Raw genomic sequence first — 15,720 nt, 5'->3', positions numbered from 1 at the left:
GGCGGTTTTATTTAGAAATCTGAACTAAAACGCTATATGAAATGACGGTTTAGATGAATTTCCGTTTTTTTTTAAAAAAAAATATATGGAGCAAACCGCCACTTCAAGTGGCGGTTTTATGGCTGTACAAAATGCCAGTTTCTGGTTTTCATTCTTCACTTTACTTCATTTGCCATTTCAAGTTGTGGGTTGTTCTCTAAAAAAAAATTTCTTCAATCCTCATTTACTTCATATTCACAATTCCTCTCATTCAACTAAATTAATCAACTACATTCTCATCTTCTCCTTCTTTACTTGTTCATTTTCATCATCATTTAAGGTATTAATATAAACCCTAATTTATTTCAATTTGCAAATTGAATATTTTGTTCATTATTGTTGTCATTTGAAGTTATAAATACATTGATTGCTTGTTACATTCTCTTGATTTCATGATTTGAGCTTACATTTTACACATTTGTAGTTGAATTTTATGATTTGGTTTCTATGCATATAAAGTGTTTGATGAAATGCCTCAATGAAAGTTTATTACTTTGTTGGGTTAGTTTTATGGTTTTAGTATATATTCATGGTATTTTTAGCTTTATATTTGAATTGAAAGTTCTAATAAATTTTCTAATACCTTAATATGAGAAATTCTTGTATTCACATTTATACTTCCCTTACTCATAATCAACAATAAAGTGTATGTGAAATCACATGAAAAACATGCTTGTGACACTTATGTATGTAACAGCGATCATGGCGATGCCGGGCCCAGTTGATCCATTAGTGCTTACGCTTCAGGCGACACACAGGAGAGTAGCTGCGTGGGAGGGCTCCACTGCCCAATTGGTTACTCTTCAGCACTACCAGGCGAGTACATTACAGTGGGAGGTAGATGACAGGGTAATAGGGGTAGTCGAACTAGCTGGTTTCAGATACATTCATAGGTTGTTGGGCGGGGACTTAGAGCTCGATCGAGCTCTTATCACTGCATTGGTGGAGAGGTGGAGGCCGGAGACTCATACCTTTCACCTCACAGTTGGCAAGGCAACAATCACGTTGCAAGATGTGCAGTTATAATGGGACTGTCCATCGAAGTTCAAGCAGTGATAGGCCATGGAGAGGGAAATTGGCCAGCATTAGTTAATGAGCTACTAGGGGTTTGGCCTGAAAACCCCCAAGACCCCACACAGCCGAAGATCATCGTTGGATCGTCATTGAAGCTGACTTGGCTCCGAGAGCATTTTAGCGCGCTTGAGGATGACGCGGATGATGTGACGGTTGATAGACATGCGCGAGCTTACCTCTTGTACCTGTTTGGATGCATCTTGTTTCCAGACAAGAGTGGCGACTCGGTACAGTTGATCTATCTCCCTCTACTGGGAGACTTGGAGCGCATAGATGAGTACAGTTGGGGAAGTGCTACCCTAGCATATCTGTATCGTAACTTATGTCGAGCATCTCGTAAGGGTGCCAAGGACATTGGTGGCTGCTTGATGTTGTTACAGATATGGTCATGGGAGCACATTCATATAGGGAGGCCCATTATTCGGACGATTCGACCCGATGGGCAACATGATCAGGAAGACGACGCAGATGATTTTGAACCGGTGTTAGGGTCACAGCATCGGCGTGGGATGGATCCTTTAGTAGTAAGGTAGCAACACTCAACTCACTAATCAAATTCATAATTGCACTTTTTTATGATACATCAAAATGTTAAACAATGTTCATTTGTTTGCAGCTGGCTTCGCGTATATCTTTCGAGATCCCACTCCCCACATACTCTCGTCTACTACAGAGACGTACTTGATCGACAACGGGACGAGCAGGTTATTAACATTTACTATTTGTATTAGTTATTAATAAATTGTATATATTACTGTGCATATTGATTTCTATTATAGATGACATGGCGGCCTTACACAGCGGCTAAGATGGACGCTCTACCGCACATATGTACATCGGGCCACGAGATTTGCAGATCGCGTTGTCCACTTATTTGCTTTGACATTGTCGAGCTACATCTTCCAGATCGTGTCATGCGTCAATTCGGTTTGGAGCAGGTTATTCCGCATGACTGTGACACCCAACCTCAACTACATGCGATCGATCGGAGGACTGGGGACAAGAACTACGTCCTACGACATAGATCGCACGTAGATGCGTGGAATGACCGAGCATCTCGTTTGGTTCGAGGAGATAACTTCACAGGTCATAGCACTGGCATGTACATGAGTTGGTACAGGCGTATCTCCATATTACGCCTAACGAACACCGCATTTGCGCAGCCTGGATCACATTACCATTCGACATCTACGTTACTGGTACGTCTTCTTTCAACACTCATAACATATAGTAATACTTTAATGTCAGTCTTTTAACAACATAATGATAACAAACAGGCTGAGCGCATCCGATCGGTGCTCATACAGTGCAATGACACGATTCAAGGGGCCGCCACATCGCCAGTTGATGTGGGGTATCGGCTATGTTCTCAGACCCTAGGCTCCATCAACGCATCATTGACCGATGCATTGAGTCAGGCGGGGTATGAGTACCTCATACCGACTTCACCCGTCATTGGCGAGGTAGATGACACATTCCACACTCCTTCTCCAAGGAGTTCAGCCCATAGAGGTAGCTCTTCTGGAGGATCCAGTTCTCGGTCCACACGAGGTCACCAGCGTTCATCTACTCGAGGTCGGTCTTCCAGATCGCCATCGTCATCCGGTACTATGTCGCCATTCGTTCCTCCAACTTCCATCACCACTCCTCCTCCACATCCATCGCCTCCGCAAAGGATCATCACATATTAGCGTGCTAGTCAACGACGAGCTCCTGCTCTTAATGTCATTGCGAAGGTTGACGAGTTCACACCATCATCATCCACCGGTGCGCAAAACAAAAGGGGCCGAGGGTTGTAGTTTAACAAAGTTTGTATATTCTTATATGACTTGAACTTCTTGTATGACTTTCCATAATTGTAATACATCTTTGCATTATTTTCATAATTAATTTTTTCAAATCAAGCCGGTTCGTAATTGATTATTATGGAATAGATGGTATTGAACTAGTTTAATGCATATTGCGTTTACTATTTTAAAATGAAAGAAAAAAAATTTCAGGCCACAAGCAAACCGCCACATGAAGTGGCGGTTTACCAGGGACCAAACTGCCACTTGAGATGGCGGTTTGGTGCTTAAGGCAAACCACCATCTCAAGTGGCAGTTTTGTCTGAAAAATAAAAAAAATAAATAAATTTTCTCGTGGACAGTATTGTGGGAAATACTTTTCCACATAATGCAAAGTGGAAATTATTTTTTTTTAGCCATAATATGGGAAAAGATTCTTTTTTGACTTTACCCTAATAAATAAATATCATTATTATTCACCTTATGATAAACAAAATTAATTAATACTAAGTTTGATAACGATGATTTTTTTTTGAAAGTAATTCTTAGGTATAACTATCAACTTAAGATTTTAGTTGAGTTAGTTTCTTGACATGGTATCAGAACCCCTGGCCTTTGATACTATATCAAAGAACTAACTCAACCATCAACTTAATTAAGAGTATTGTAAGTATTTTATTATGTTACAATAGTAATTATGATCCATCAATTCACTCCATTACAAAGTAGCCGTTGTTATTAACTTATACCTAGTGATCTTAATTTCTTTCATAGAAACACTCAAAACTATTAGTCTAATACCCGGCGACAAAATTTCAACGAATAAGCCCGTTAATCTGACCGTCACATGAACAATTGACATTGTTTTTGTTTCTTCATACTTTCAAAACTCCCCAACCAAAACAACAAAACTAGCCGTTGTAATCTTCCTAAAACATCTCCTTATCACTCCCCATTACATTTCTCAATTCTCCCATGAAACTTTCTTCTGTCTCTTTATCTCTCTTTCTCTCTCTTCACCTTCTTAATTGATCACCACCAACAACCCATAAGACAAAGCAAGCTAAAGAACTTGCTTTGTTGCTGTATTTACTTGCTTTTTTTTTGATTTATTAACTGTTTGTTCATAAATTTTGAATTAATTTTACATTTTTTTTGCATTTTGATTTATGGGTAATTGGTTTCATAACCCAAATTGTAATGGGTCGATCTCAATTTCAAAATTTGTTCGATTTGGATTGATTTTTTCATTCATATATCTATTATTTCTGTCACCAAAATTTGTAACAGGGCAAGAAAGTGATGGAGAAATCATAACCCTTTCTGATTTCCAAACCCTCGTAGCGTTCAAACGTGAGCTAATCGATCTTCGTGATACGCTTAAAAGCTGGAATGGATCCAGAAATGGAGTTTGTTCAGGAAGTTGGGCAGGAATCAGGTGTATGAAGGGACATATTATTGCTATACAACTCCCATTTAAGGCCTTAAGTGGGAGACTCAGTGATAAAATTGGGCACTTGAAAGAGCTTAGAAGGCTTAGTCTTCATGATAATCTTATTGGGGGTACTATCCCTTCTTCTTTAGGGTCACTCCCTAATCTTAGAGGACTTTATCTCTTTAACAATCGTTTTTCTGGATCTATCCCTCCTTCAATTGGAAATTCCCCTCAGCTTCAAGCCATTGATCTTAGCAACAATTTGCTCAAGGGTTTTATACCTCTTAATCTTGTCAATTCTCTTAGAATTCATAGGCTCAATTTGAGCTTTAATTCGCTTTCGGGTCCTATTCCTCGTAGCTTTTCGCTTTCGTCTTCCCTTACCTTCCTTGCCCTTCAAAGGAATAACCTTTCTGGTTCAATCCCAAGTTCTTGGACTACCCAAAATCTTAAGTCATTGACCCTTGATCACAATTCTTTCTTTGGAAGTATCCCTTATTCTTTGGGTAAGTTGGGTAATCTTGAGGAATTGTCTTTAAGTCATAACAAGATTAATGGGACTATCCCAAATGAGTTGACTACCCTTTTAAAGCTTAGGGCTTTGGATTTGTCAAGCAATTCCATCAATGGTAGTTTGCCTAAAGGATTTGTGGGTTTAAGGAATCTTTCATCTCTTAACCTTAAACAAAATCATCTTACAGGAGAAATTCCTCCCAATATTGGTAATCTTTCTAAAATTAGTACCCTCGATTTATCAGAAAACAATTTCACAGGAGAAATCCCTTCCTCAATTGGAAATCTCTCAAATTTGACATCTTTCAATGTATCCTACAATTCTCTATCAGGCCAAGTTCCTATTCACCTATCAAAGAAATTCAATTCCTCCTCATTTGTGGGAAACATTCAGTTATGTGGGTTTAGTCCATCAACAGCTTGTATTGCACCATCACCAGAATCTGAGACTCCATCAGAAAGTCCATTATTGAGTCCATTATCTAGTAATGAACCAAAAGATCACCATAGAAAATTGAGTACAAGGGATATAATCCTTATAATAGTAGGAGCACTACTTGCAATTCTGTTTTTACTTTTCTGTGTTTTATTGTGTTGTGTGATCAGGAAAAGAACGAGCTCGAAAGCTCAAAATGGTAAGACTTCAGGTATAGAAAAGGGTTTTGCTGCAGGAAGTGCAGGAGCAAGTAGAGCGGAAGCAGGATCGAATGGCGGTAAATTGGTGTTGTTTGATGGCCCATTTGTGTTTACTGCTGATGATTTGTTGTGTGCAACAGCTGAAGTCATGGGGAAAAATCCCTACGGGACGGTGTATAAGGCGTCGCTTGAAGATGGTAATCAAGTTACAGTTAAAAGGCTTAGAGAGAAGCTTGCAAAGAGTCCTAAGGAGTTTGAGCTTGAAGTTGCTGCACTTGGAAGGATTCGACACCCGAATCTTCTTCCCCTTAGGGCTTATTACTTGGGTCCTAAAGGGGAGAAGTTGTTGGTTTCTGATTACTTGTCTAAAGGAAGTCTTTCCACCTTCCTTCATTGTAAGTGAAATTCAGCCACCAATGTTAATACTTGTGTTTTTTTTAGTATATTGGATCAATAGATTGTTAGGGAATGCATGAATCATATTTACATTTATGTTTATTAAATAATTAGGAAGATTATCTTTAGGTGAAATTATGGGTTCTTTAGTAGTAATGTATGACAAAAGAACATTGTGAACATAATATCCTGGGCCTCAACCAAAAACTTAAGCCGATGGTTAAAGCCCGAGGATATGTTATATACTCTAACAACTTTCAATGTACTTGATTAAATGACAAATAGTTTGTGATGCTTCAAGTGGCGAAGCTACATGGTGGGTTGGGGAGTCGAGGCCCCCGATCTAAGCATGCCATGACCATCTATTATTTTATATGTTAGAAGGGCCGATTAAATATCAAAAAATTATGTAAAGTTTTGTCAAACGAGAAAAAAAATGAAATTTGAGGTCTATTAGCCCCTTACTTTGAATTTTGGCTTCAACCCTACATGCTTCCATGTACATCTTGTTGGATGATTTAGCAGCAATCTATTACTATGATATATGTTACATCATTAGCATGAGGGTTATTAGGAGTACATATAGTGGATTGCCATACTTGGTCAATATGCTAGGAGTTCATGATAATTTCCCATATGCTTTGGCTCTAAGTTTTGGTGTACTAAATAGTATGAACAATTTTTTGCAGCTCGTGGACCAGAAACCGTGATCGATTGGCCAACGAGGATGAAGATTGCAATAGGAATAACACGCGGATTGAACCACATCCATAACCAAGAGAACTTAACCCATGGAAATCTTACCTCAAGTGATGTCTACCTAGATGAGCAAAACAACCCAAGAATATCTGATTATGGGATTCACAGACTAATGACCGACACAGCAAATTCCAATGTTATAACAACCGATAACTCAGCAGGTTACCGGGCACCTGAATTCACAAAGACGAAGAAAGCGAACACAAAAACCGATATCTACAGTCTAGGAGTGATCATACTAGAGCTGTTGACAGGAAAATCACCGAAAGAGGATCAGGACGGTCCTGATTTACCGCAGTGGGTGGCATCAACTGTCAAGGAAGAATGGACTAATGAGGTTTTCGATCTCGAGTTAATGAGGGATGTTTCGACAACCGGAGATGAAATGCTTAACACATTGAAGTTGGCATTGCACTTGGTTGATCCTTCCCCTGATGCGCGACCGGATGTTGAGCAGGTTCTTCGGCAGTTAGAGGAGATTAACCCCAAGTTTACTGCTGAAGTTGTTGAGGAATCTGCTGAGAAAGAGAAAAGCCATGACTGATCTGAATGCTATGTGTTGTGTGATATGTATCTATATTCTTTTCTAGTACATAGGGATTCTATTCTTTATTCTTTTCCAGTATATAGTAATCTTATTTAGGTGATTGATTAGATTTCATTATTCTTTAAATATAAGTAATAAAGAAGGTCTATTTAGTGATGTAATATGTTTGTAGTTTGTGATTTGTACTTTGTAGTATACAGAAAATCAATGAATTTGAGGAATTTCAGTTTAATATTGTTTGGGTTATTTTATGTTATATCCACAAGACAATATATTTTATGTTTAGATGTCCGCATACCATAGTGTTAAAATATGGAAGCAGTTGCATTCGCAGAAATAATTTGGTGATGCGGTAATAACAGTGATGTGGTCATATCGTTTGAAAGCAAGAGAAATCCGTTGAAAACCTTTACAAGATGAAGGATATTAATTTGGTGTTTCTGAAAGCCTTTATAATGCGGTCAATGTGATGTAAAGCGGACATGCAGTCTTATTTTTGAACTATGCCTTAGACCATTACCATAAATTTTGGTGTGATTGTATTTGGTTGTGTCTAGATTTGTGGCTATTGAGGAATTCCTCAATACTAATCTACAAAAGACTTGGTTAATTGCATATTTGTGCAGTTGGCACAGGTAACAACTAGTAATGGACATACATCTGACTTATGAGTAAGGAGGAACAATCAAAGTACATGACCGAGGAGAAGTTCTAAGCACAGGGGTATCGCCTATAGGAGTTGGGGTTGACTCAAGTGGTACCATGATTCAATTCCTATTTCCATGTAGTCAAGTTTGGGATTTATAGTAGAGGGACTTGAGACTTGAGACTTGGGTGTGTTTGGCTTGCACTGAACTACAAATGTTTAAAACAGATCTGACAACTTGATATTTATAGGACCTTGTAATCCAATTCCACTTTGACCTGAGTTCACAATGAATTTAAAATTATCAAAAAATTTTAAGAAGTTTTTATTATGTATTCTTCCATTTTATGATTTCTTTTTGGGCAAATATAATCTCAATTGTCGAACACATTTTACTAAAAGATATCACATATTTACATTTTCACAAATTCTTATGGAAGGCAGTCTCTTCTCTTTGAGAGATTGACTTCCATGGGCCAAACCAATTAAAAAAAAAGAAATAATATGAAAACATGTAATTATGGCAGTTAAGATGTAATTATGCTAGGTTAAAGTATAATTGGAAACTGCAAACCCATCATTGATTTGTCCCCTTGTAATACGCTAGGTTGCACTAAAACGGACACGGACACGACACGGGTACGGGAAAACGCCAACTTAAAAATGGCGGACACGGGGACACGAAAATGGTTATATAATAAATATATCAAATTAAAAATAATTTTACAATCTTCATTTGATATATGTAAATAAACACTTTAAAAACATAAAACTCACATAAAATGCAAATAAGTACCAAATAAACAACATAAGTATCTAAATATAGTCATACACACCCATTCCATTTTAGTATTTCACTTCACTCCCTCCTTTCTCACACCCATTTCCTCCTCCAAAAACACCCAAAAAACCCAACCAAAAACACCCCCAAAAAACCCAACCAAAAACACCCACAAAAAATTCAAACACAAACACCCAAATTCCAATCAAATTCCTCAATCAACCCCCAAATCTTCTCCTTCAATCTCCTTCAAATCCAACAATGAAGGTGGATTACTGGATTATTCGTCTGTGATGGTCTGATTTGGTGCGGGAGTGCGGCAGCGGTGGCGTGGTGCGGGAGTGCGGTGGCGTGGTGCGGGAGTGCGGCGGCGACAGTTGAGGTGGAGGAAGAGTTGTGTAGAGTTTTTAGGGTTAGAGTGAAAAAAAGTTGAGAGAAGTGAGAGCAAGAGAGGGAATTGAGACTTTGAGAGGGAAGGGAAATGGGTATTCAAGACTCAAGTCACTTTATCAGTGACTTCTGAAAAGGGAAATGGGTATTCAGAATTTCAATTTTTTTTTTTTTTTTTTTTAAAAAAACGTGTCCGTGTCCCTTGCCGTGTCCGTCGCGTGTCCCTGCCGTGTCCGCGTGTCCGAAAAAATATTAAAATATTGGACACTTCATTTGGCGTGTCGGACACGGATTTTCGCGTGTCCGTCGCGTGTCTGCGTCCGACACGTGTTGGACATGCGACACGTCAGCTGAAAGCCGTGTCCGTGTTTCGCAGGTAATACGCGCCATTCCCCTCACCCAAAACTGTAATCACCATTTTTTTTTTTCAAAAAAAAAAAACCTTCCATATTCAGAATCCTCCTATTTCAGTTTTCAATAAACCATTTGAGTCGCCATTTCCCTTTTCTTTCTTCCTTTCGTTTCCTTTCTCCTGTACACTAATACATTTCGCCATTTTTTTCAAGCAAAGACATTGTCTAGATTGATGTGCTGTTACTATACTGGCATGAATGGGATTTGGCATTAGGACTGATAATAATTGACATTATGCTGCTATAAATTGGCATTTAGAATATGATATGTTTTTCATTTTTGACAGCTATGTGATCGTAGATTGTACCGTGCTATGGTATGCACGAGGATTTTGCTGAGCGATTTGAACAAGAGTAAAGACGATCTGATACGCAATGCTAAATACTTTGCCAAAGACAAGAAAAAGCGGTTACCGTTGATCAATTCCATCCGTGCAAGAGAAAAGAAGGAGCATATGGAAATGGAGAAGCAAAAAAAGAAAGAGCAAATGGAAAGGGCAAAGCTTACGAAGAAGGAACAAATGGAAAAGGAAAAGCTCGTGAAGAAAGAGCAGATGGAGCAAGCTAAGAAGAGTAGGCCAAAGCAACTTGTTTTTAGAAACTAACAACTCCGACTAACAATTAATGTACATTTTCTGATTTAAACACTTATTATTCATAGAACTTGTTTTTATTTTTGCACCAAGTTCATCAACATTGAATTTGGTTCAGCGTATGAAGAGTATGTCATCATTTTCATATATGATAACCTCTTAATCTTGAATTAGGTATTATATATTTTGTTTTTAAATACGTTTAAATTGGTATTAGATCTGATATAGATAGCTTTTATATGAAGGCAAGTTGAACAAATAATTATTCTATATTGATATATATAAGCTGTTATAAGTTGACAGTTTTGTTACTGTGATTAGATATTAGGACCAATATAAATGACATTTATGATAATGCAAATTGAATATATAATGATAAGTTGGGATTAAGTTGGGCATATATTCTAAATTGATATTTATTCTGCTCTAAATTGACGTTTTGTAACTATAAGTAGATATTAGGACCAATTTAAATAGCATTTATGATAATGCAAATTGAATATATAATGATAAGTTGGGATTAAGTTGTTCAAAATTGGAATTATATCATGATAAATTGGTAATATATCATGATAAATTGATATTAATCCCAACTTATAATATATATATATATATATATATATATATATATATATATATATATATATATATATATATATATATATATATATATATATATATATATATATATATATATATATATATATATATATATATATATATATATAAGTTGGGATTAAATATATTGAAATTGGGATTCAATATATTGAAATCGGTATTGTATCATGATAAGTGAGGTTTTAAGATTGTGCAAATTGGTATTATATCATGATAAATTGAAATTATATCATGATAAACTGGTATTATATCAAGATAAATTGGTATTACTCCCAACTTATAATATATATAAGTTGGGATTAAATATATTGAAATTGGCATTCAATTTCAATATATTTAAATCGGTATTCTATCATGATAAGTGAGATTTCAAGATTGTGCAAATTGGGTTTATACCATGATAAGTTGGTATTAATATTATGCATTATACTATATATAAGATGGTATAAAATATTTTGAAATTGGTATTAAATATATTGAAATGGGGATTATATCATGATAAATTGGGTTTCAGATTGTGCAAATGGGTGTTTAATAAAATCTAAATTAGACATACATGTAAAATCATGACCCTACTACGATACATTTATATTATGTGCTTATTTGGTGTTATGGAACCAAACTCCCTTTTTGACGTTGAATGTTTTCTTTTTTCAAAGTGTCCTTTAATTCATTTCCTCCTCCCTTTTGTCACTAATTTTTCAGGGTCAAGCACAGCATACTGTTCCATAACATTATTTGTCTGTGACTGACATTGTTGCGTTAGGTTTTCTTACATTGTATGATTTTTGACAGCTTCACTCGCCTTTGCATAGAGTTCCATAACACCATTTTTTGACAGCTTTAATTCAATCAATAAGTAATCTTAATGGAATTTTATCTATGATTATTACTCCCCCCCCATATGTAAGAAATTAAGGCAGTTGTATATTGCACAAAGAACGAAGGATTTGCATTTGGTGTTCATTGACCTGGAGAAAGCGTACGATAGCATACCACAAATCATCGTTTGGAATAGCCTCAAGAATAAAGGTATTTCACGAAGGTACATTGAGGTAATACAGGAAATGTATGATAGAGTGTCAACTAACATACATACACCAGTGGATATGACAGAGTCTTTCCCAATTAAATTGGGACTACATTAAGGATCAGCACTAAGTCCTTTCATTTTTACGGTCATTATTGAGAAAATCTCAAAATCCATCTGGGAGACTGTACCATGGTGCATGCTTTTCGCCGATTATATAGTTTTGGTCGCAGAAACAAAGGAGGAGGCTAATAGTAAATTGGAAGAGTGGAGGGAAGGCTTGGAGGGTAAGGGGTTGCGTATAAGCCGTACGAAGACAGAATACTTGCGATGCAATTTCAGTGGGATAGAATCAATAGGGGAGCCAGAGGTGACCATAGGGGGAGAAGTTGTTGCATGTACGTCCAAGTTCAAATATTTGGGATCGGTGATACAGAATAATTGGGAGATTGATAGAGAAGTTATTAATCATGTATAAGCGTGTTGGCTTAAGTGGCGAGCAGCAACCGGGGTGCTTTGTGATAAAAAGTTCCCGAGCAAATTAAGAGGTAAATTTTACTGCGTTGCAATTAGGCCGACGTTGTTATATGGGACAGAAGGTTGGCCTATAAAGAAGATTTTCGAATAGAGGATGGAAGTAATAGAAATGTGTATGCTAGATGTGTGGTAATGCTATGATGGATAGGATAAGAAACCAGGAGTTCAAGGAGAAGTTAGGGATTGCACCTCTCTTCGCAAAGATGCGGGAGAATAGGTTGAGATGGTTTGGGCATGTGCAGAGAAAGACACATGACGCCCCAGTAAGAAGGATCGAATGCATCATAGTGAAGGGCAAGAGAAGTCGAGGAAGACCTAGAAGAATGTGGGAGGAACAGATTAAAAGTGACATGCATGAACTTCACCTATCCAAGGACCTGACCAGGGATAGGGGCAGTTGACGGCGTCTTATCCATGTCTTAGATTACTAAACCCGTCCCTTTTACCCATCGTTTGTTATTGTTCATTGCCTTTAATTATCGCTCTTTACCTCCTTTACTTTTATCTTTATTATTAGTTATTTGTACGTATTCTATTTATTCTATTTGCAAGTTGCAGGTTTGTCTCTCTTTGAAGACCTTTCTCGAGCCGAGGGACTCTTTGACCGCACTCTCCTCTATGGGTATGAGCTGTCGTCTTTCTTCCCTCCTCAGACTCTAACCATAGTTTTCTATGAGCGGGATACACTGGATATGATGATGATGATGATGTATATTACACAAAGATAAGAAATGATGAGATCATTTAAATTGTTTAGATGACATATAAGAAGATTGAAATGTGTGGATGATAATAAAACAAAGTAATCGGAACATATTATTAATTGTAGCAAAGTAAAAGAGACGAACTAAATAGAAAAATTTGACAATCTTATAGGGATAGAGTACTCTTCTTGGTTTTTCAAGGTGCTACTGCTACCAAATACAAAAACCAACTTCCTAACGAAGAAAGTCGTTTCATTTCCTAAAAAAAAAACTTTCTATGTCAATGAAATTCTAAAGTCAATCAAGCGAATCCTAAATGGAAAGAACATTAGATAACAAAGGTAGTATATAATATCATTTAAGATTATCATTATTAATAAAAATTAATAAATGAATTACGACTAAGAGTGAGAAATAATACGCGCTATCGAATAGGAAAATAAAGTATTTGAATAACTGAGCATTATAATAAAATGATTGAAATTTAGATAGAGATAGAAAAGAAGTTGATGAAAAATAAAACTAAAATAAATTGGGAAATTTCACGTAGTGACTCTGAATTTTCGACCTTTTCACGTGGTAGACAAATATTTCTTAAAATCCACATAGTAACCTTGAGCAAACTTTTCCATGTAAAACAAAAATATTAAGTTTTTTGTTAAAATATATTTTTAAAAAGCGTGTCGATTAAGGCCTAAGGGTAATATCAACATAAATTTAATAAAAATTGTAACCTTGTGCCTACCAAGTGAAAAAGTTTAAAACTTTGAGTCACTATGCACCAATAAAAATTGTTTATTCACTACTAAAAGAGAATGTTTTCCCATAATATTGCAAAATAAAAATTAAATTCCGACTTTGCTTGAAATGGGAAACTATTTCCCACATTACCGTCCACGTAGGATCGGTGTGAGAAATTTTTTTTTTTTCCTTTTTTTTTAATAGAACTGCTACCTGAAATGGAGGTTATGTTTAGGAAACTGAGTAAACCGCTAGATGAAATGGCGGTTTTATGTATATTATTATTATTTTTTTTTTAAAAAAAGTAAAAAAAACCGCCACTTGATCATATTAATTATTTTTATGATCATATTAATTATTTTTTTTTAAAAAAAAATAGTAAGTAAAGTGGCGGTTTAGTAGCAGTACAAAACAACAGGTCTTTCGTGTGTTGTTCATTTCATTCCATTTTTCCTCTTTGCTTCTTGCTGTCGTGATCTCTTAAAAAAAAATTTCTTCACTCTCATTTACTTCATATTTACAATTCCTCTCATTCAAGTAAACTAATCAACCACATTCCCATCTTCTTCTTGTCTTCTTGTTCATTTTAATCCTCATTTAAGGTATGAATATAACCCTAATTTTTTTTCAATTTGCAAATTATTTTTTTGTTCATTATTGTTGTCATTTGAAGTGATAAATACATCGATTGTTTGTTACATTTTCTTGATTTCATGAATTAAGTTTACATTTTAGAAGTTTGTGGTTGAATTTTATGATTTGGTTTGTATGCATATAAAGTGTTTGATGAAATGCTTCAATGAAAGTTTATTACTTTGTAGGGTTAGGTTATTGGTTGTAGTATATATATTTATGGTATTTTTAGCTTTATATTTGAAATGAACCTTTCTAAAAAGTGTTCTAATACCTTAATATCACAAATTCTTGTATTTAAATTAACATTTCCCTTAGTCATAATCAACAATGAAGTGTATGTGAAATCACGTGAAAAACATGTTTGTGTTTGCAGAATATGGATCATTATCCCGTTATAGTGTATTGGGGTGGGGAAGTAAGTTATACTGAATCCGATATTGGCTATAATGGAGGATTAAATACAGTCATGTTTATCCATCATCAGAATACTAATTTTGAACCGATGGGCAACATGATCAGGAAGATGACGCGGATGATTTTGAACCGGTGTTAGGTTCACAGCATCGTCGCGGGATGGATTCTTTAGCAGTAAGGTAGCAACACTCAATTCACTATTCAAATTCATATTTCACTATTTTATGATACATGAAAATGTTAAACAATGTTCATTTGTTTGCAGCTGGCTTCGCGTATATCTTTTGAGATCCCACTCCCCACATACTCTCGTCTACTACAGAGACGCACTTGATCGACAACGGGACGAGCAGGTTATTAACATTTACTATTTGTATTAGTTATGAATAAATTGTATATATTACTGAGCATATTGATTTCTATTACAGATGACATGGCAGCCTTACACAGCGGCTAAGATGGACGATGTGCCACACATATATACATCGGGCCACGAGATTTGGAGATCACGTTGTCCACTTGTTTGCTTTGACATCGTCGAGCTACATCTCCCGGATTGTGTCATGCGTCAATTCGGATTGGAGCAGGTTATTCCGCAAGCCTGTGACACCCAACCTCAACTACATGCGATCGATCGAAGGACCGGGGACAAGAACTACCTCGTACGACATAGATCGCATGTAGATGCGTGGAATAACCGAGCATCTAGATTGGTTCGAGGAGATAACTTCATAGGTCATAGCTCTGCTATGTACATGAGTTGGTACAAGCGTATCTCCATATTACGGCTAACGAACACCACATTTGCGCAGCCAGGATCACATTACCATCCGACATCTACGTTACTGGTACGTCTTCTTTCAACACTCATAACATATAATAATAGTTTTATGTGACTCTTTTAACAATATAATGATAACAAACAGGCTGAGCACATCCGATCGGTGCTCATACAATGCAATGACACGATTCAAGGGGCCGCTACATCGCCAGTTGATGTAGGGTATCGGCTATGTTCTCAGACCCTAGGC

The 15,720-nt window shown here is 36.4% G+C and overlaps 3 protein-coding genes across 3 annotated transcripts; all 3 read left to right on the top strand.

The window, feature by feature from the left end:
* The first annotated feature begins 1,043 nt into the window (after positions 1-1,043).
* Positions 1,044-2,951, top strand: LOC130804203 (serine/threonine-protein phosphatase 7 long form homolog). Its single transcript, XM_057668564.1, has 4 exons — positions 1,044-1,642; positions 1,730-1,817; positions 1,893-2,312; positions 2,391-2,951. Exons 1-4 carry the CDS (start codon positions 1,065-1,067, stop codon positions 2,802-2,804), a joined length of 1,500 nt encoding a protein of 499 aa, XP_057524547.1. The 5' UTR covers positions 1,044-1,064; the 3' UTR covers positions 2,805-2,951.
* A 799-nt stretch (positions 2,952-3,750) lies between these two features.
* LOC130804202 (probably inactive leucine-rich repeat receptor-like protein kinase IMK2) lies at positions 3,751-7,418 on the top strand. The gene is made up of 2 exons (XM_057668563.1): positions 3,751-5,879; positions 6,570-7,418. Exons 1-2 carry the CDS (start codon positions 4,070-4,072, stop codon positions 7,181-7,183), a joined length of 2,424 nt encoding a protein of 807 aa, XP_057524546.1. The 5' UTR covers positions 3,751-4,069; the 3' UTR covers positions 7,184-7,418.
* Positions 7,419-7,641: 223 nt separating this feature from the next.
* LOC130803681 (uncharacterized) lies at positions 7,642-14,872 on the top strand. The gene is made up of 8 exons (XM_057667883.1): positions 7,642-7,646; positions 7,744-7,821; positions 8,881-9,025; positions 9,704-9,989; positions 10,078-10,137; positions 11,777-12,129; positions 12,231-12,323; positions 14,795-14,872. The coding sequence occupies exons 1-8, from the start codon at positions 7,642-7,644 to the stop codon at positions 14,870-14,872; spliced, it is 1,098 nt and encodes a 365-aa protein (XP_057523866.1).
* The last annotated feature ends 848 nt before the right edge of the window (positions 14,873-15,720 follow it).

The sequence above is a fragment of the Amaranthus tricolor genome, chromosome 17 (assembly GCF_026212465.1).
Source record: "Amaranthus tricolor cultivar Red isolate AtriRed21 chromosome 17, ASM2621246v1, whole genome shotgun sequence".
In the NCBI taxonomy this organism is placed as follows: domain Eukaryota; kingdom Viridiplantae; phylum Streptophyta; class Magnoliopsida; order Caryophyllales; family Amaranthaceae; genus Amaranthus; species Amaranthus tricolor.
Note: the sequence above shows the minus strand (reverse complement) of the source record. Positions and strands in the feature narration are given on the sequence as shown.